Source organism: Artemia franciscana, chromosome 5 (assembly GCF_032884065.1).
Source record: "Artemia franciscana chromosome 5, ASM3288406v1, whole genome shotgun sequence".
NCBI lineage: Eukaryota > Metazoa > Arthropoda > Branchiopoda > Anostraca > Artemiidae > Artemia > Artemia franciscana.
Window position 1 is genome coordinate 20,291,328 of NC_088867.1, and position 20,412 is coordinate 20,311,739.

The following is a 20,412-nucleotide window of genomic DNA, read 5'->3' on the forward strand; positions in this document are numbered from 1 at the left end:
TTTGACATGTCAGCTTGTCGATTAGCAATTCGGATTATCGCAAAAAAAGGCCTGTAATCGTCAGTCTTATTTCAATAGGAGCAAATAAATTTAAAACTTTAAAATGCTGAATTGTCATTAACAACCTATTATGAATAAATTGCGAAAAGCAGCCGAAATGATAAAAGGGTCTCAGTACCCTGCATTGAAAGATGATATTTATTTTAAGTTAGTTATTATCATTTTTGCTTGAATCTGAGTAAAATTCTGGCATTCCCTGCCAATGACTATTTCATTGGAAGAGAAGCTACAAAGCTTTCACACTAGGTTAATAAAACTATGCAAAAATGGTTCAAATTAAAATGTAAGGTATTTGCCTAGAGAAAAGAAATCATGTTTGGAAAACAATTCTTACTTCATATTAGGCCTATGCAGAATAATTATAGCTAATTGATTTTGAATGCAGCCTTGCTGCACTTTACTGAACCCCCGCCTCTGATGTGCAAATATATAGCACAAATTATATTCAACGAATTCTGCCACCTGTAGGCTAACTTATTTTTCTATTTTTGTTTTTAATTTAGTTAGGCTAGGAAGACTGGATACCACATCAAAGTGATTGTAGTCATCTGTTATGCACTGATGAATGATGCTGAAGAGCTGGTTAAAGAGAAGTTACCTTAAATCACATTTGCCAGCAAGATAAGGTGGTAGATCCTCCTGTTGGTTCTCACTGGTGGTGGGTGATTTAGTTATGTTGGCTTAGCTTCCCAGTGCAGCCTCCACTCAGCCCTCTCCCAGTCCCTGTTGACTCCAGCCTTGAAGGAGTGGGGAGTCTCAGCTTGGATGGTAAACTTGGATAGACTATTCCAGAGGGGGGACCACCCAAATGGAAAAGCAGCCACATCATTCCCTTCTCCAACATCCAGGCAGGTGAAGCTTCAGACTGTGACCTCTTGTGTTTTTAGCCAGGGAGAGGGTAAAGATCTGGTTCAGGTGACTAGATTTCAAAATTTGGCATGCCATGATCACATCTCATCTATATCTTTGATATGTGAGGGTTGGAAGTCTCAGAGACCCTAGGCAATCCTGGTAAAGGGCGTTAATTAAGCCACAGACCAGTTTGGTTACTCTTCTTTGGACACTTTCAATGGCTCTTGTGTCCAGTTTATTTTTGGGAAAGGCCAAAGTAAAGCCAAACTCAAGGTGGGGACAGACAAGGGATTTATAAAGTTTTTTAACCGCACATGACTTTCTGGTTACAAGAGAGCTCTTAATGAGTCTGAGAGCTTGATTAGCTTTTGCAACCTGAGTGTGGCTGTGGAATTTTAAATCCTTGTCCACAATGATACCTAAGTCTCTCTCCTCAGCAACTGCTTCTAACTGACCACACCCTATATGGTAGGGATAGGGGGGGGTTGTGCCCTAAGTATAGTACCTTGCATTTAGTTGCATTGAATTGTAGGGCCCAGGAGGATAGCCTGTCAAGGTCCAGCTGAATGCAGGCTCTTTCTTCTTCAATTTCAGCAGGCCCAATGAGCTTAAATTTGTCAGCATATAATGTTAAAAGGTTGCATAAATAGGTTTTACAGTTGGTAATATATATGCTGAACAACATTGGCCCAAGGATGGCTCCCTGTGGGATGCTGCTTAAGACCAGGGAAGTGGAGGAGAAAACTGGATCACCATTGTCAGTGTAGATCATGACACATCAAGATCTTCCAGTTAGGAATGCTCCAGTTCAATCGATCATCAATCATCTTCATGCACCTGGTAAGCTTTAAGCTTCAGCATTAGGTATGAGTGTTCAACTTTGTCAAAGGCTTTGGCTTGGTCAAGTAAGAATATGTCAACCAGTTTACCCATATCCAAAATTTTAGTTGCATGATCATATAACTAAATAAAGTTGGTGTTGATTGACCTGCCCCTGTGAAATCCATGTTGTCTATTGCTAATAAGAGTATTTTCTTCTAAATAGTTTATTAGAGCATGGTTAATGATGCCTTCCATGATCTTGCAAATGGCTGAGGTTAGGCTTACTGGTTGATAGTTTCCCAGGTTATCCTTATCACCTTTCTTAAAAATTGGTATAATATTTGCTGTTCTCCAGTCATTTGGTACTGACTTTTTGGCCAGGGACATGTTGAATATTCTGGCAAGGGGGAGGGAAATGTGAACAGCAGTTTCTATCAAAAGCTGAGGGTTGAGGTTATCAGATCCAGCAGCTTTGCTGGAGTTTAAACTTCTTAGTATTTAAATACATCTTCTTGAGTAATTAATACAGGAGGCATTGGGTTATGTACTGTTACAGGAGTTAGGGTTGGGAGTGTAATACCAGGTGGCTTAGAGGTGAAGTTTGTGCAAAAGTTGCCGTTCATTCAATCAGCAATTTCTTTTGGGTCAGTAGTACTGGAGCTTTCTGATTTTTTTAGCCTGTTGGTGTGTTGATGGTAAGGGTTGTTGGCTGTAACATAATGCCAGAATTTTTGGGGGGTTTTCTTTGAGTCATTTGCAATAGATTCTTCATGGTCTTGGATATCTTTTCTTGTCTTGTTTTTCAGCTTGTTTTGGAGCATGGTGTATTTGCTGTGATGGTTGTCACATTTGCATTTTAGATATTTATTCCATGCTCTATTTTTCTTTCTGATAATTTTCTTAATATTCCTGGGAAGCTATGGAAGAGTCTTTGGTTTATCTGACCAATGAACCTGTGTATGCTTCCTTCATGCACCTAGTAAAGTAGACTTAAGGCGATTCCAACTAGATTCAATGTCTGTCTCATCAGATAATTCCTTATCCCAATTTATGTTAGCTAGTTCTTCATGGATCAAAGTGTAATTGGTAGAAGTTCTCTTATGTTTACCATTGCAACTATGGTTAATATTAACAAGTGGAAGTAATCCACTTAGGGTCATTTGTAAAAAGGAGGTCTAGTAATGATGGTTGTTGCGAATGTCTAAATATAGTGGGCTGCATTATTATCTGAGTTAGGAAGTTGTTAGCAAGGGTCTGGGAGGTTGTATAGGAGGGGTTATTAGGGGGTGAGTACCCAATACCTTCAAACCAACAAACTTCTGGCATAATAAAACCACCATAAAGCACAAGTGATGAATTTAAATTGCAAAACATCTGTATTAGGTTAGAAACAGCTTGGTGAGATACTAGTTGGTTTGGATCTGATGGACTACAGTAAAGCACACCAATATTCACAGTTTCAAATCCAATCAAAAGTCTAACTAATTCATGTTCCACCCAAGCATTAGTAGGTTGAGAAATAGAAAAATCAATTTTATCTACTTTGATCCCAAGCCTAGTGTAGATAGACACTCTTCTTCAACACAGGTTACTGTCTAGGTTGCTCAGGAGTAAGTATCCAGGTATTTGAATATGTGCATTGTCCAATTTGGTCAACAAGTTCTTAGGACAAACCTCACAAACACAGAAAACATCTACATCCTTTTCACAAAGTAACACTTTTAGTTCTGAAAGTTTTGGCACTAAAGAATCAATGCTTGTGTATAATATTTGTAGTTGCATCCATTTTCTTTGGCCAGCTGGGCTGTTGCTTATTCCAGCTTTGCAACTCTGACATAGATTTTTGTTGCCCAAGCTAGCAGTGAGGTATGGTAGTTGGTTTCCGACAAATCAGATGCAACCCTTGACAGAGAGACAGAGCTCAAAACCAAAGCCGCAGAAACAAAGGTTGAACTTATAGAAGTCTTTCTGGCTCAGCTTGATGCACTATTTACACTGTTTACAAGGGATATGGGTAAGTCTAGTGAACCATTGAGAGAGGGGGGGGGAAAGGACTTCTTCCCCCTGGGGGATCATATTTTTTGACACAATGGCGCCATCACAAATGACAAGGTTTTGTTTGCCAGCTGCTGCCCACTTCTTAATCTCTTCAACTAGTTCTTTCCTTCTCTGGCGGTCTTCATTGGATGCATCAGCAAAGAAGGAGATACTCCCCCTTTTTGCTCTCAAGGCCTTCAATATATCCAGTTTGATTTTGTAGTCATTTGTACAGAAAAGATTGGGTTGGGTCTGTTTAGGGTAATTGTATTCTTACCATTAGGTAGACATTTTAAGTTAGTAATAGCCCCAACGTTAATTGAGAATTCATCTTTTAAGTAAGTTGAGATGAATTGAGCATTGTTGGTTTGCAGTGGAATGCCATAGGCAATCAGATAAAGTCGTCTTCTGTTTCTGTCTTGCTCTTGTCTCACTATTTTGCGGACATCTGTTTTGAGATGGGTGGTTATAGAATTTTCCACAAGTTTCTGCACATAATCTAAGGAAACCTTTGATTGTATAGCTGTCTTGAGCGTGTCCACCTGAGCCCTCACAGTGTCCAATGAAGTCTGCATATCAGATGTGAAACCAGCAAACATGTCACGCATTTCACTACAATGGGAGTCAATGCTTTTCACTATATTTGGAACATGAGGTTTACTACTGATATTCCCTCTGATTTCTATGACACACTTAGCTCAGTCTCCAAGGATATGCCATGTCTTGACATGGTTATATTTACTGGAGACTTTAATGCTAAAGTAGGTGATATAGATCCTACTACTCAGAAGTACTTGGCCCATATGTTCTTGGCAACCGAAATGAAAATGGAGTCTCACTTATAGACTCCTGATTGATAGAACACAGTTTTGTCACAAGAATATCCACAAGTACACATGGACCTCCCCTGACAGCACAAGAAGAAATCAGATCAACCACTTTCTTATTAACAGGAAATGGAGATCAAGTCTCAAAGATGTAAGGACAGTGAGGGGAGCTGACGCTGGCACAGACCACAGTCCCTCTATTGCCAAGATTGTGCTCAAACTAAAGACCTAGGAAAAGAAGACAGACCCTTTGATGCCCCTATATGATAAGCTTGCTCAAATTACAGAATCCCAATCAGAAATGAAAAGAAGATTGCAGATATAGACTTTGCAGACAACATCAGTCTCCTTGAACTAGACTAGCAGAAACTCTAACAGTTCTTGGATGTTGTGTGAGAAAATGCAATATAGTTTGGCCTCAAGATAAATGCATCAAAAACTAAAGGTATGGCTGCTACAGGATCCCCCCTCAATATAAAGTGCAGCAATGACAGTATAGATCAGGTTGTTCAGTTTAAATATCTGGGAAGCACAGTAGAGAACATAGAGGCAATAGACAAAGAGATCCATACTTGTATTGAACATACTAGTGACTTGTTTATCCAGCTCAAATGGATCCGGTGCTCAAAGGAGTTCTCAAACCAGCTAAAACTTTTTTGTCTTCAACAGTAATGTCCTCTCAGTTATGTTGTATGGAATTAAATGCTGGCAGTTAAATCAGCAGCAAAAGGAAAGGCTTCAAGCCTTTGAGAATAATTTTCTGTGAAGAATCCTCAGCATAAACTGGACACAACAAGTCTTGAACCAGACAATACACCAAATTACTGGTGTTTCACAACCTCTAGTCATCAACATGATCAGGACCAAACAATCCAAATACTTGGGACATGCTGTACAACTGAAAGACATACAAAGCCCATCCTCTGGTGGCGACCAACAGGAATGCAGCAAAGGGAAGACCAAAGAACATACCAGAGGAACCTTCTCAATGCAAATGTATCCATGCAATCCATTCACAAATTATACAAATCCCTACATCACAGAACTGATTACAGTATTGAGTAGGGCTCCTGACCAATTTGAGGTGTCTCCCTATTGTTGCTAATTCTCTGTTCCCAGCATACCACCACCTGTAGTTTTTACTATTTTTGGCTTTGAAATAAAAAAGAATATTCTCCTCAGCTTATGGATTGCCCACACTTAAGAACCAAAATTGACCATGTCATTTCTTTGTCGCCCAATATTCTAATCTTAGTTTGCAGATTTATCCATCTATTCTTCTAAACTTTTTTTCTACTGTGAAAAATCACCATGGGCCTTGGCTATTATACACTTTACTGCTTTACTACCATATTCACTAACAGCACTGCAGAGGCAAGTGAATCTATCCACTTGATCAATTTTTGTGCTATCTAGAATCACTTCTTTGCCCTTATTTATTCCTATCTAAGCAACTCAGTCTTCTTAAAATCAGTTTTCCTCCTATTCTTTCACTCTGAATACCTCCAAAAATTCAGTTATATCACTAACATTCCTATCCAGGACAGCTAAACTGTCTACATAGTCTAAGCCTAGGAGGATTTTGTCTTTCTATTTGTGATGATGTGTTGCATCATTGCCTTTTTATATTTCTTAGGTCTATGTTTATCAGAATGATCATATAAGCAGGGTGGGACACAACTCCGCTTAATTCCTGATTCCATACCAAAACAACTACTAACCTCACTTCCTACCTTAACTGCTGCAGTATTATTCCTTATATTGGATGAATAACTTTAATATATTTATCTGGTATACCACATAAAGATAGGACCTGTATTGAAAGCTATCTTGAATTTCAGCAATCATTGGCTTTATTTTCCCTGATGTGCTTGCTTTGAATCCAGGTTAATAAATTTTGTACTATATTATTTATGTCTGCAGTTGTACAAACGATATCTGTTTGGGAGCATGCACTGACAAACTGAAAATTTACCAAGAAACCAATTCCAGAGATTTGTAAAAGTGCACTGGTCTAATTGAAAAATGCTATTGAGTCTAGGTTCTTGTTGGAAATGAATATAAACTATTCAGCAGAAAAAAGAAGAATTAATCTACATAGCCTGAATCTACTGAATGAGTTTATTTTCAGTTATATATTAATGGTATCAGTAGATGTGTCAATAGATGTATCAATAGATGCTGTGTACTTTAGCATAATTTTGTTCAAACGTTTCGACAACAGACCTGTTTCAGTTTTAAATTTTCTGCATGGTAGCAAAACATAAATCACAGAAAAATACTAGTGAAAATCATTGTTGCAATTTTAGATTAAACAAAAACAATTTAATTCGTAAGAGAAATTTCCTATAACTAGAGCATGTAGAAAAATTTTACAAGTAGGCCACTCTGAGGCCGTGACTGCAGCGATTCTGCCCACTTATCAATGGAAACGCTTCGATAGTAATATTTGATGTTTTTTTAGGGTACCCTGGCCTACTAACTTTTTCCTAGTTTAATTTGCATTTATCCTGTTTCTGGGTATTTGTTTCATTTTCGAAAAAATCAGCCAATTTTGTTTTACAGACCTGGCTGACCAAGTTTTTTTTCCACTGTTCATTGAAATTCATTTCAGGGGACTATAGTTTTCCTATATCAGAGAAATGAAATTACACGATGAAGGTTGAAATTATTATTAAGATGAAATTAATTGGTTTTGCAGTCTTGATCCATATAATAACCATAAGTTGAAATTGCCAAGAAAGTTAATATTGAATTGTAGCTTTTTTATCTGACTTCTGTTCTTCACCAAACATATATGCACTAAATACAGATACACTAGTCCCCTCCTTATGAAAAAATTCCCAGTTTTCTAACCGTACCTCCCACCTAAAAAGAAATTTTGAAAGTTTCGACTCTATCCCCCAGCCATGAGATGAAATAAAGTTGATTTGCAAAAATATGAAATTCGTCACCTTTTGGCGAAACCTGATTGCATTCAACCTTTAGAATAAGAAATTCTCACTCACCTTGTGACAAAAAAGATCAATAAAAGCTTCATTTAACTAAATTTTATAAGTTCCAGTCACCCAACTGCAACTCCAACATTTTCAATATACAGACTCAAACTCCGGCTCCAATTCCATTCAGCGAAATTTACTAAAACTCTTTACTAAAAACTTTTTGTTAATTGATTTTGAAAAGTGGGAACAATGCAACCTTTCGTAGTATATTTTTTAGTTTGTTTTACTTAATAAATTGTGTCATTAGTAATTAAAATTTACTTCATTTTTAATGATCATCGTTTTGTATTTTACTTGTATTTGTAATATCCTTTGCATGCTGGAGTTTTTTTGATTAGAATATGGTCTAATTTAGGCAGCAAGCCAAATTGAGTCAGATTAATGGCTACCTATTTACAATCACTAGTGGGGAAGCCTGTGATAGCAAAGAATTTGCTCAAGATCTTAGTTCAGCGTTGGAACAATTGTTCAACTATTTTGATGACGAGGACAGTTCAGTCCGACTTGCAGCAGACACAGTTATCATTCAGATAATTAAGGTAACTTTTTTTTTAATATTTACAAAATTAAGAAAAAACAGCCTATTAGTTCATTATCTCGACCTTAAGGATTAATTAGTGATGTTATCTGTTATGAAGAAAAATGAATATGTATTTTGGTTTTTGTGTTTATTTTGATTTTTTTTTTTAAATACAGTACTTTAAAAGATCACCAATAGATATTGATAGTTTTAACAGTAGAAGAAAAAAATGATAAAAAAAGAAGAAAAACTGCTTCCATTACTGAAGCAGCAACAAGTATGTGATACAAGCGTCCAATATAAAATTTAAAAGCCAAATACCTACTGGCAGATGTGAATAGTTAAGACTCTTTGCCCTCAAATCGGCTGAAGGGGAAAATGTAAGGGCCTTTTTGGTCAGCATACCCTATAGAGAAGTCCTATGATCCTCCAACACCGCATCTCATGCCCTTCATTAGATTTTTACCCAAGATCATTTGGAACTGGAGTTTGAAAACCGGGGTTTTCCTGCAGTTGGAAGCAAAAAAATTCTCCTTGTTTTCAAAACGATATCACAGTAAAATTCTGTTTATAAAATGCTACGAAAATTGTTTCTTAGATCTCGCTCAGTATGCAAATAAAATGATATCTTAATAATATTTTCTTGCACAAAAATTGTGCTCGAATATTGATCAAAAACTGAATAAAGCTTGATTAATTGGAGATGCATTCAATACTTGCAATATCACGAGATGCTTGGTAGCACATAATACATACCTCAAAAGGAAAATACACCAAATGAAATTTTCCGTGATAACGAAATGTAGCACAAGTACGCAGCGATGCGGCTCAATAGTAACCGAAACTTGAAAAAAAAAACAAAGTCTTGATCACAATAGATACATAAAAGAATTGAATTTTGATGCTTCTCCAAAATATACGAATTTAAACAAGTTTATTGTTACCCATCAAAAGTTACGAGTCTGAGAAAATTTGCACAATTTTTCAAAAACGGTAAAACCCTCCCAAACATCAAGAAATCTTGATAAAAATCACACCATCAGATTCAGCATATCAGAAAACCTTACTGTAGATATTTCAAGCTCCTATACACAAAAATTAAAATTATTATTAAAATTATTATTAAAATTATCATTAAAAATTATTATATAAAAATTATTATAAAAAAATTATTATTAAAAATGATTAAAAAATAAGCACCGTCCTGGCCGGGTTGGTTGGTGCGCTGGATTCGGGATCCTTTGTCTGAGAGGACGCGGGTTCGAATCCCGGTGTACCCAATTCTTCGGTTGGGATGGGGGTCAGTAGCGTGACTCTTTAAGCTTAGCCAGAGTCGACCCAGCTCTAAATGGGTACCTGGAGAAATCTGGGGAAGGTAAACAGGAAGGGTGTGCACAAGCACAGGATGGCTGGCCCCCAACCCCCCATTGCACTTCCTGGCTGAAGGGCCAAGAAACGGAGATCAGCACCGCCGGTAGGGACTGTAAAGTCTAATGCCGTATTTTACCTTTACCTTATAAACAAAAATATGGAATTTTAATTTTTTTGCTAGAAGAATGATCATGGATGTTTTTCCCAGGGGTGATCGTATCGTTTTGAAAAACCCAACTGTTTTTTCCAGTTGGGAGAGGGCTCGTTTAATCGAAGTAAAAAGTTTTAGTGCCATTTTCAGTGGCAAAAATATTGAAGGGCACCTAGCCCTCCTCCCATGCCCTTCTTCCCCAAAGTCACCTGATCAAAATTTTTAGATAGTCAATTTGTTCAGCATAGTCGGGAGATATAGTAACTATGTCTTTGAGGATGACTTGACCCACCACAGTCCCCGGGAAGGGCTGCAAGCTATGAACTTTGCTCATTGTTTATGGTATTGGTCATTGGGAAGTATACAGATATTTTTTGACGGGGGGGGGGTGCGGGTTGGGTTTTGGTGGGGAAATTAAGCAGAAGCACCCTTCCATTGAGGTATTTTTTGCGGGAAGGGAATTTTCTATGGAGCGGGAGCCGGATTTGCCGGCATTATTTAAAAAACGATCAGGAATTAAATAAAAAAGCTAGTTTTTTCATATGAATGTAAGAAGCAACATTAAAACTTAAAAACGAACATAAATTATTACGTTTATGCCCCCTTCCTCAGTACTTCGCTCTTTACGCAACAATTTCTTTTTAGAAATTTTAAAAAAGCTTATTACTCTAATAGTTATTCTTAAATAATTAGAACAAAAAGTCGAACTTTAGCGTAAATAGCGAGGCAATGAGGAGGGTGTAACCCCCTCTTATACGTAATAATTTCTGTTTGTTTTAATTTTTAATGTTGATCCTTACTTTTGGTTGAAAAAACTCGTTTTCTGTTAAAATGGAACAGGAGTAAAATGAATAGTGCTAAAGTAAAAGAGGGATAAAAGAAAACTGGTAAAAATAGAACAAGGACGAAAATTGAATTGTACTGCATAGAAACATGTATATAAGACTAGTTACGTCCATAGCAAATGGGGAAAGTCGAAGTCGGGACGTTTTTTGGGAGTCTAGGCTGAAAAGAGCCCCTATATACGCGCCTGTTTACTACCACTAGAAAATAAGCAACATAGAATATCAGCTACTGTACTCGCTTACTATCTTTTTGAGAATCTATCTTTTTGGTCACTTTAAAAGGTACTAGAATCTTTGATTTCCGGTCAAACGAGTCCTCTCTCGATCCTCTAGGATCATTGATTTGTTATGATTACCCCTGGGAAAAAACAATTAAATAAACCCGCATACGTGGTCTTTGTTCTGGCAAAAAAATGCAAAACTCCCTTTTCTTAATGTAGGAGCTTGAAACCTCTACAGTGTGTCTCTCTGATATACTGAGTCCGATGGCGTAATTTTCATTAAGATTGCTTGACGTTTTGGTAGTGTTTCTCCCTTTTTCGAAAATCAGGCAAATTTCCTATGGCTCTTAGCTGTTAATGGGTAAAATTAACCTTACTGTACAAAATAAAGTTTAATTGGATGTCCGGTTTAAAAAACTTAAAAACTTTCTGTACAAAAAAAGTTCCATTAGAAATCTGGTTAAAAAAAAAAGAAAAGAAAAATAAACTGTGATTAAACTTGAAATCTTTAGAAATTCACCTTTTGTGGAAGATGAGGTCATTCAGAAACCCCTATCCCCCCTCTCTCCTCTACAGCTAAGTCCTGGTAAAATATATTGACAAAAGAAACATGCAGTTCGGTTATGAATTGGAACGTGGAATCGTATTGAAATCGAAGCTTTGCAGTAGATTCAGTATCAGAATGGAAAGATTTTCGTACATCAAGTTTGAAACTGTGTTCACATGTGTCTGCAATATAGGCTTGGAATATTTGAGGTTTTCAGTGATCTATGGTAACCTTTCCGAGTACAAGCTTATAAAACACCATGACAATAAAAAACAGGAATTACTTATAATTCAGAAAATTAGCCATGAAATAATGTCCGAATCAATTGAATGTTCCTAACTGCGACACATTTTCTAACCACCTTTTTCTTTGGGTGTCTGTTCTATGTGGACGCATGATAATTTTTATGTTCATATCTAACATACTTTTGGTATTTAGAAAATAGATACTGCCTGTTTGTGGTGTATTTCAAATGTTTTTTTTTCTTGAAAAAAGATGCTTAAAACTGCAAAAATGGTCACCCACAGAAATGTAAGGCTATAATTCCTGAATTTTAAGCTAATTGTTTTGGTGCACTCTTGTACATAGTTTTATATACGTATAGCTTATTTAGCGTTTACGATTAATTAGTAAAACAAATGAAAAATAACATCAGATACTTTTGCGAATCTCTTATGTGTTCTTCTGTGCTTTTACAGTATTTCCTTTTATTACTTAGAATCCTCTTTCTAGTCACTAAAAGAAACCCAATCAAATCGGATCCTTGTGGAGCTCAAGAATATTATCAAAATCAGTTCGTCACCGCGTATCTTAAGAACAGCTCTCGCCAGGTTTGGTGATGCTTCGTTTCTCATCAAACCTCAGAAAAGAAGAGCGTTTCTACAGAGTTTGCTTCCTTGTCTAGCTGCTTTGGTGTCACGTCCAGAAGAAATGGTCATAGAAGGAATTTCTCATTTTATCAAAAAATCGATGCCTCATCTTGGAGTTTATCTGGCGGAAAAGGATTTTGAGGTAAAAAGAGCTAAAGAAATATTGTTTTGTTCAAAATAAAAATGGCCGTATTTTATGAGTTCGTGGCGAGTTTCCCCTTGATGTTTGCATAAAAAGGTTATATGACCCTCTCCGTCAAGCCTCCAAATTTGACACGGTATAAAAAAGTTTATTTAGTGCTTAAATTAAAAAACGAAAGTAATTTTTGAGAGTAATATCTTTGTTGCGCAAAGATAGTATCAAACTGTCGTAACTAAAACTAAAAAAAAACATTTAGAGACAGCATATTCATCAAAAGAAACTCTGTCTTTGCTGATTCCAAACATTCTGTTGAGTTCAATCGGTACCCGTCAAGTGTTAATTTCACAGGTAGACATAAACTCTGAAAAAAAGAGAAACAGGCACCCAAAAATTGCCACCATCAAATTTTGGATGCAAAAACTTCCCGCACAACATTTTCAGACCTCGTATAGGGAAATACGAAATACCATGACATTTGTCTCTTGATCGTCTGTTTATTTTTTTCCCCAAGGGACAGTTTTATCAAACCAACAGTAATAAATTTCAGAATATTGATAGTTATAATTCCTTTCGTCAGAGCTTAAAGCAATTGAAGGGCAACTAGACTCCCTCCCGTGTTCTTTTTTTACACCGGGGCCCCTCCTTCCCAAAAGGCTATGCCGCATTTTAAGATAGACGTTTTAGACAGAACACAGGTTAAAATATATATATATATATATGTATATATATGTATATATATATATATATGTATATATATATATATATATATATATATATATATATATATATATATATATATATATATATATATATATATATATATATATATGTATATATATATATATATATATATATATATATGTATATATATATATATATATATATATATATGTATATATACATATATATATATATATATATATATATATATATATATATATATATATATATATATATATATATATATATATACATATATATATATATATATATATATATATATATATATATACATATATATATATATATATATATATATATATATATATATATATATATATATATATATATATATATATATATATATATATATATATATATATATATATATATATACATATATATATATATATATATATATATATATATATATATATATATATATATATATATATATATATATATATATATATATATATATATATATATATATATATATATATATATATATATATATATATATATCTCTTCGAATGTAGTGTTACCCAGGCTGCCTCCAGAACAAAGGTTCAAATTTTCGAAGCTTTGATCATTTGATTTAGAAGGCCTACTAAATGAATCTGTCAAGAAATGTAGGCGCGTTGTCCATTGTCAAAACATAGATTTTGATCAAGTGTATTTTATGTTTTTGAAAAGATATTAAAGTGAATCATCTGCCTTTAAAAAATGCGTCAAATTTAAGAGTCAAACTTTAGCCCAGAGAGTGGGGCGTCGAGCCGGAGTAGTCTCCCTCATATCATGGATAATTTTGGCTTGTTGGTATTAACCAAGTGACATATAGCAATCACAAATTCTGTCGGTCTGTTGGTCCCGGTTTTGCTACTTTAGGCACTTCCAGGTAAGCTAGGACGATGAAATTTGGCAAGCGTATCAGGGATTGGACCAGATTAAATTGGAAATAGTCGTTTTCCCGATTTGACCATCTGGGAGGGAGTGGGGGGCCGGTTAATTCGGAGAAAATAGAAAAAATGAAGTATTTTTAACTTATGAGCGGGTGATGGGATCTTAATGAAATTTGATGTTTGGAATGATATTGTGTCTCAGAGCTCTTATTTTAAATTCCAACCGGATCTGATGACATTGGGGGGAGTTGGAGGGGGGGGAAACCTAAAATCTTGGAAAACACTTAGAGTGGAGGGATCGGGATGAAACTTGATGGGGAAAATAAGCACAAGTCCCAGATACATGATTGACATAATCGGAACGGATCCGATCTCTTTGGGGTATTTGGGGGGGGGATAATTCAGAAAAATTTGAAAAAATGAGTTATTTTTAACTTGCGAACGGGTGATCGGATCTCAATGAAATTTGATGTTTAGAAGGATATCGTGTCTTAGAGCTCTTATTTTAAATCCCGACCGGATCTGGTGACATTGGGGGTTGAGAGTTGGGAGGGGGAAACCTAAAACTTGGAAAACACTTAGAGTTGAGGGATCGGGATGGAACTTGGTGGGAAAAATAAACACAAGTCCTAGATAGATGATTGACATAAATGGAACGGATCCGCCCTCTTTGGGGTAGTTGGGGGGGGTTATTTCTGAAAAATTAGAAAAAATGAGGTATTTTTAACTTACGAACGGGTGATCGGATCTCAATGAAATTTGATATATAGAAGGATATCGTGGCTCAGAGCTCTTATTTTAAACCCGACAGGATCTGGTGACATTGGGGGGGGGGAGTTGGGAGGGGGAAACCTAAAACTTGGAAAACACTTAGAGTGGAGGGATCGGGATGAAACTTGGTGGGAAAAATAATCACGAGTCCTAGATACATGATTGACATAACCGGAACGGATCTGCTCTCTTTGGGGTAGTTGGGGGAGGGGTTAATTCCGGAAATTAGAAAAAATGAGGTATTTTTAACTTACGAACGGGTTATCGGATCTCAATGAAATTTGATATTTAGAAGGATATCGTGTCTCAAAGCTCTTATTTTAGATCCTGACCGGATCTGGTGACATTGGGGGAAGTTTGGGGTGGGGGAACCTAAAATCATGGAAAACGCTTAGATTGGAGGGATCGGGATGAAACTCGGTGGGAAAAATAAGAAGAAGTCTTACATACGTGATTTACATAATTGGAACAGATCCGCTTTATTGGGGGGGGGGGTTAATTCTAAAAAATAAGAAAAAAATGGCGTATTTTTAACTTACGAAGGAGTGATCGGATCTTCATGAAACTTCATATTTAGAAGGACCTTGTAACTCAGATCTCTTTTTTTAAATATCAACCGGATCAAGCGTAATTGGGGGGGTGGGCAGTTGGGGGGACCGGAAATCTTAGAAAATGCTTAAAGCGGTGATATCAGGATGAAACTGGATGGGAAGAATAGAAACCTGTCTAAGATACGTGACTGACATAACCGGACCGGATCTGCTCTCTTTGGTGGAATTGGGGGGGGGGTAATTTTGAAAATTGAGGTATTTGTAACTTACGAAAGGGTGACCAGATCCTAATGAAATTTGATATTTAGAAGGATCTTGTGCTTTAAAGTTCTAATTTTAAATTCTGACCAGATCCTGTGACATTGGGGGGAGTTGGAGGGGGAAACCGGAATTCTTGGAAAACGTGAAAATTGGGCTATTTTTATCTTACGAATAGATGATCGGATCTTAATGAAATTTGATTTTTAGAAGGAATTCATGTCTCAGAGCTATTATTTCAAATCCCGACCAGATTTTTTGACATTGGGGGGAGTTGGAGGGGGAAATCTTGGAAAAACACTTGGAGTGGAGGAATCGGGATGAAGCTTGGTGGATAGAATAAACAAGTGTCCTTGATACGTGATTGACAGAGTCGTACTGGATTCGCTCTCTTTGGGGGAGTTGGGGGAGGGGTTCAGTGATTTGGTGAGTCTGGTGCTTCTGGACGTGCTAGGACGATGGAAATTGGTAGGCGTGTCAGGTAGCTGCACAATTTGACTTGATAAAGTCGTTTTTCCAGATTCGACCATCTAGGGGGTTAAAGGGAGAGGAAAAATTAGAAAAAATTAGGTATTTATAACTTACGAGTGGGTGATCGGATCTTAATGAATTTTGATATTTAGAAAGACATCGTGACTCAGAGCTCTTATTTTAAATCCTGACCGGCATCAAGCCTCTTATTTTCCTTTTTAAATCAATCTATTGATTCATAGAATTTCGTTAGAGCTCATACCATATGATCTCTTGGCTCTTAGCTCTTTTCGCCTCGTCACAAGTGCCATTTGAGCTCTTAGCTCTTGTTTTTCAGTGTTAATGTTGCTTTTCGCTTTCGTTTGAAAAAAGAAAAAAAATTTTAAAGTTTTTTTTTCTTTAAATGAGCTGCAAACTGAGGAAGATCTCCAAAAAATTTAACACAGGTGGCTTGTAGGGAGACATGTCATAAACAGGACATCTAGTGCTTTTTACTATCTTAGTATCTTTTAGTGTCTTTAGCTCAAAGATTGTCTGATATAATTGTGTTAGCCAAACATTTTAATGTGTACTAAGGTAAGTTACACTGTTCCACTGTAGTTTTTAGACAGGCTTGGGTTATACTCTGGAACTTCTGGCTGTATTAAGATAGAGAGATATAAAGATTACTTGGAAGTCGTTTTATGGGAAGATAGCTATATATTTGTTTGGTCACTATTGCGTTCTTTCACATCTCCCAACCATGATTTATGCACAAAAGTAAAATTCTAAAGAATTTGCCCTCAATAATTAATGAGCCAAGCGAGGGAAAAAATCTTCAGGATGCACAGTGAATTAAAAACGGCAATGTCGTTTTGAAGAATTTTGACAGATTTAATTACCGATGGGCTCCCTGAAAACTGTTGCGAGTAAAATATATACACATGGGCTGAGTGACATTACCATTGCATACAGCGTGTTTTTCAGTCTTCAAAGTGCTTCGATCAGCCCCTTGGCACCAGAATTTGTAGGTCTAACTTTAAAAAAGTCTTGAGTGGCATACTAAAGCATGGTTGACGAGAATGTTAAGTCAAAATTATTGAAAAGGATACCCACACTCCCCTGGATTCTCCTTCTTTTACAGACGAGGTGTCTCTGAGGAATATAGTTGCTGGTGAGGTGTTGATGTAGTTTGGACCGAAAATTGCGAAGTGTCCTCAAGAAACTAAGGAAATTGGAGGTGGCCAAATTTATTGATTTGGCTTCCTTATTACGTCACTGTTTACCCAAATTTAGCAGGACACGGTAGAAGCAATATTTGTCTTAGTGTAACAAGATCTCACTAAAAATATACTGTGTCAAATACTGCAGCAAAACGGGCTTGGTAAAAAAAAGAATTGAGATCACTTCATGTGCAGTTTTGGATATGAAAAGCCTTCTCTAAGGGCGAAATTCAGAAATGGAAAGGCCACCATTCTCTAAACTTTTAGCTTTAGTTGCAAAAGCCAGTGTTTGACTCTATGATGTAACCAAACAAAACCAAACAATATTTTCTTTTGAATTTTATTTGTTTTATTCTTATATATAATTAACTAATTTGGCTACTGAACGACTAAATTGTAGTAGTTAGATATCGTACCAGTCTTATTTGACTACATCACATTCCCCTAATAAATAAATTTTTATTCGTATACCTTTCCGGTTTAAATTTATATGTTCACATGGCTATATGTGTACAATAAATGGGCATAAATTGTTGAACTTCAGGTTGATAATGATTGCATGAATTTAAATGATATGTACTTACGTGAAAATGTATTCAAATGTATTCCATCAGTTTTGCTCCGTAATCATGGTCATTTCAATGATGATCCATATTTAAATATTATTCTCTCATTCAAATTACAGAAGGTAAAACAACGAGGGATTATTTGACAACAGTGAACTTTTACTAAATGAATATTTGGCTCTATACCTGGAAACCGTCATGGGTAAACCAAATAAATAAATGTAGAACTAGATTTACAGTAAAAAATTAAGGATATAAAGCCAAAATATTCCTTTACAACAATTTCACCGTCCGCAAATAATTGCTTTTTGAATTGTTTGTAATTTGTACTATGGAAATGTATCTTCGTCTTTGTCATTGTTTATTTTTTTCTCTCATTTGAAAATTATTATTTCCTCTTAGATTACACAAATATTAGTTTAAGGCTCAAAATTAGCAGAAGTAAGTCTTACAAACTCTACCCTTCTCATGAACTGAGAGTTCTAGGAATATTACACTTTACCTATGCCATATTTTGGCCGTCATTATCCAGGCACGAGACTAGAAACTCCTTAATTCAAGTTTAGCATACCTTCCCTTCATTTTCCTTGGTGAACAGGGGTTAAACTTCGGTGCTTCATAACCGAGACATTTTTTATTCGACCTTTTCTCATATCTGGAAGTATCACATAGAGGAGGATCGAAGAGCACGGTCGTTGACTTTGATAAAAAGGCAAGGAAACCTCTAAAGAAACTGTTTAAAAGTGCAATTCAAATATTTATGTCTTAACAATTGAACTCAAGGAAAACTATCGCTTAATAAAACAGTCAGTAATAGAGCTTTATATTAGCATCATATTATGCAACGACTTGTTGACGTGGATGCACAACCTGTTGATTGGACGTATATTACACTAGACGGTGAGCTGGGAGAGACTTGAGAATAGTCGTTTGATTGAAGAGTGTTCTTCTGCTTTTAAAGGTAAAAAGGTAAAGGATACGGCATTAGACTTTACAGTCCCTACCGGCGGTGCTGATCTCCGTTTCTTGGCCCTTCAGCCAGGAAGTGCAATGGGGGGTTAGGGGCCAGCCATCCTGTGCTTTCACACATCATTCCTGTTTACCTTCCCCAGATTTCTCCAGGTACCCATTTGGAGCATGGTTGACTCTGGCTAAGCTTACAGAGTCACGCCACTGACCCCCGTCCCAAACTAAAGCCAGGTAAACACTTCCGGAACACTGGGATTCGAACCCGCGTCCTCTCAGACAAAGGATCCCGAATCCAGCGCACCAACTAACTCTGCCAGGACGGCCTTTTACCGCATAGAAAATTGTCTTATAGCTGAAATACAGTTTGGGAAGTAAATTTCTGCTTCGGAACCTTATTCTTCCCGAAGACGGTGATATTTTAAATTTTGTTAAATGTTAACTAGTGTTTAATTATGTTTAATCTAATAAATGGGTGATTAATATTTAATTCAACAAATAATTTTTAATTAATATTAAAAATCATGAATATTCCTAGACAACAAAAACGTGTAGCTTCACAATGTAGGGTGACAACCCTACTTGTTTCAAGCACACTAAAATAATCTAGTTTTTTAATACCTCGACATAAGGATATTAAGATCAATGTTTAGAAAACCTAATTTCTCTTTTAAAATACTGAGGAACAGTGAATGATTTCGAAAAAAAAACTCATCTTTGAGTCTAGAACGATATTGAGATTTTTTTTTTTGTTATTATTGGTTTTTGGACTGTTCTTATGTCAGTGATAATTCTCCTTTATTCCATTTTTTAAATAATTTGGAGGCTGGAAATGTTAGAATGAACCTTAATGTATTTTATATTAAAAAAATAATTTTATATTATTTTATTACAGCGCAGTTGCTACTTATTCAGGTATGCAAATGCTTGTGCTTGAACGATCATATGTAAATACTCTGAGTGCTGTTAATGCCCCTTGAAGCTGGCCTCTGAGCCAGCTTCAAGGCCTCTGAAACTCTTCATGCCCCTCTGAGCGCTGTTCACTGTAACTCTTGTGCCCCTGTCATACGGATTGAAAGGCAAATTTTATGCTTAAGAGTGCTGTCATAAGTATATCGTAATCATAGGTTTCATTCTTGACCTCTTTATTTTGACAGTTTGTTACTTAATTAGACATGACTAATTGATTTCTTTTTGACCTGAAGATGATTATGGATCCTCTTATTGGTCAGCTCAGCTCTTTGTCTCCATCTATACGTCGTCAATGTGCATATTCTATTGCTGATATGGTTGAAAATTCCTCACGCACTCAATGGCACTTCACTCATATGATCGAACGTATTTTAGGTGAGTTGAAATGCTATTTTAGCTATAATAAAAAATTTAAATTGGTGCGCATTTTCAGTCAACTACCTATTGCTGTCTAAATATTTATCGTACAAGAATAATTTATGAATGCTATGGATGACAAATTCACATTTTTTTTAAGGAATATGTGCACTACATTTAAATTTCCAGAAATTTTTTACAAGTTTGAGTAAAGGAATTCACAATATTCAAAATATTAAAACATTCTTGAAGTATGTATGTCAAAAGTACTCTCTGGAACCTAAAAAAAAATATTTTCCACTTTTTAGTCCATTTGTAAAACGTGGTTAAAAAAAAAATATATATAAAATGTTTATTTAGCTCTTTTTGGTCTTCAGTTGTGGAAGTTGTGCCTATTTAGTTCTTTAATA

General features: G+C 35.9%; 1 protein-coding gene across 3 annotated transcripts in view; it reads left to right on the plus strand.

Moving 5' to 3' along the window:
• The first annotated feature begins 78 nt into the window (after positions 1–78).
• The window catches only part of LOC136027081 (huntingtin-like), a 187,663-nt gene continuing 167,329 nt past the window's right edge, over positions 79–20,412 (plus strand). For all 3 annotated transcript variants that reach the window (XR_010617489.1, XM_065704020.1, XM_065704021.1), the window contains exons 1-4: positions 79–207; positions 7,956–8,139; positions 11,988–12,266; positions 19,879–20,020. Coding sequence is in view for 2 of the 3 variants with exons in the window: in XM_065704020.1 (XP_065560092.1) it covers positions 131–207; positions 7,956–8,139; positions 11,988–12,266; positions 19,879–20,020 (682 nt within the window). In the remaining variant the exon portion in view is untranslated. The remainder of the gene's footprint in view (positions 208–7,955; positions 8,140–11,987; positions 12,267–19,878; positions 20,021–20,412) is intronic.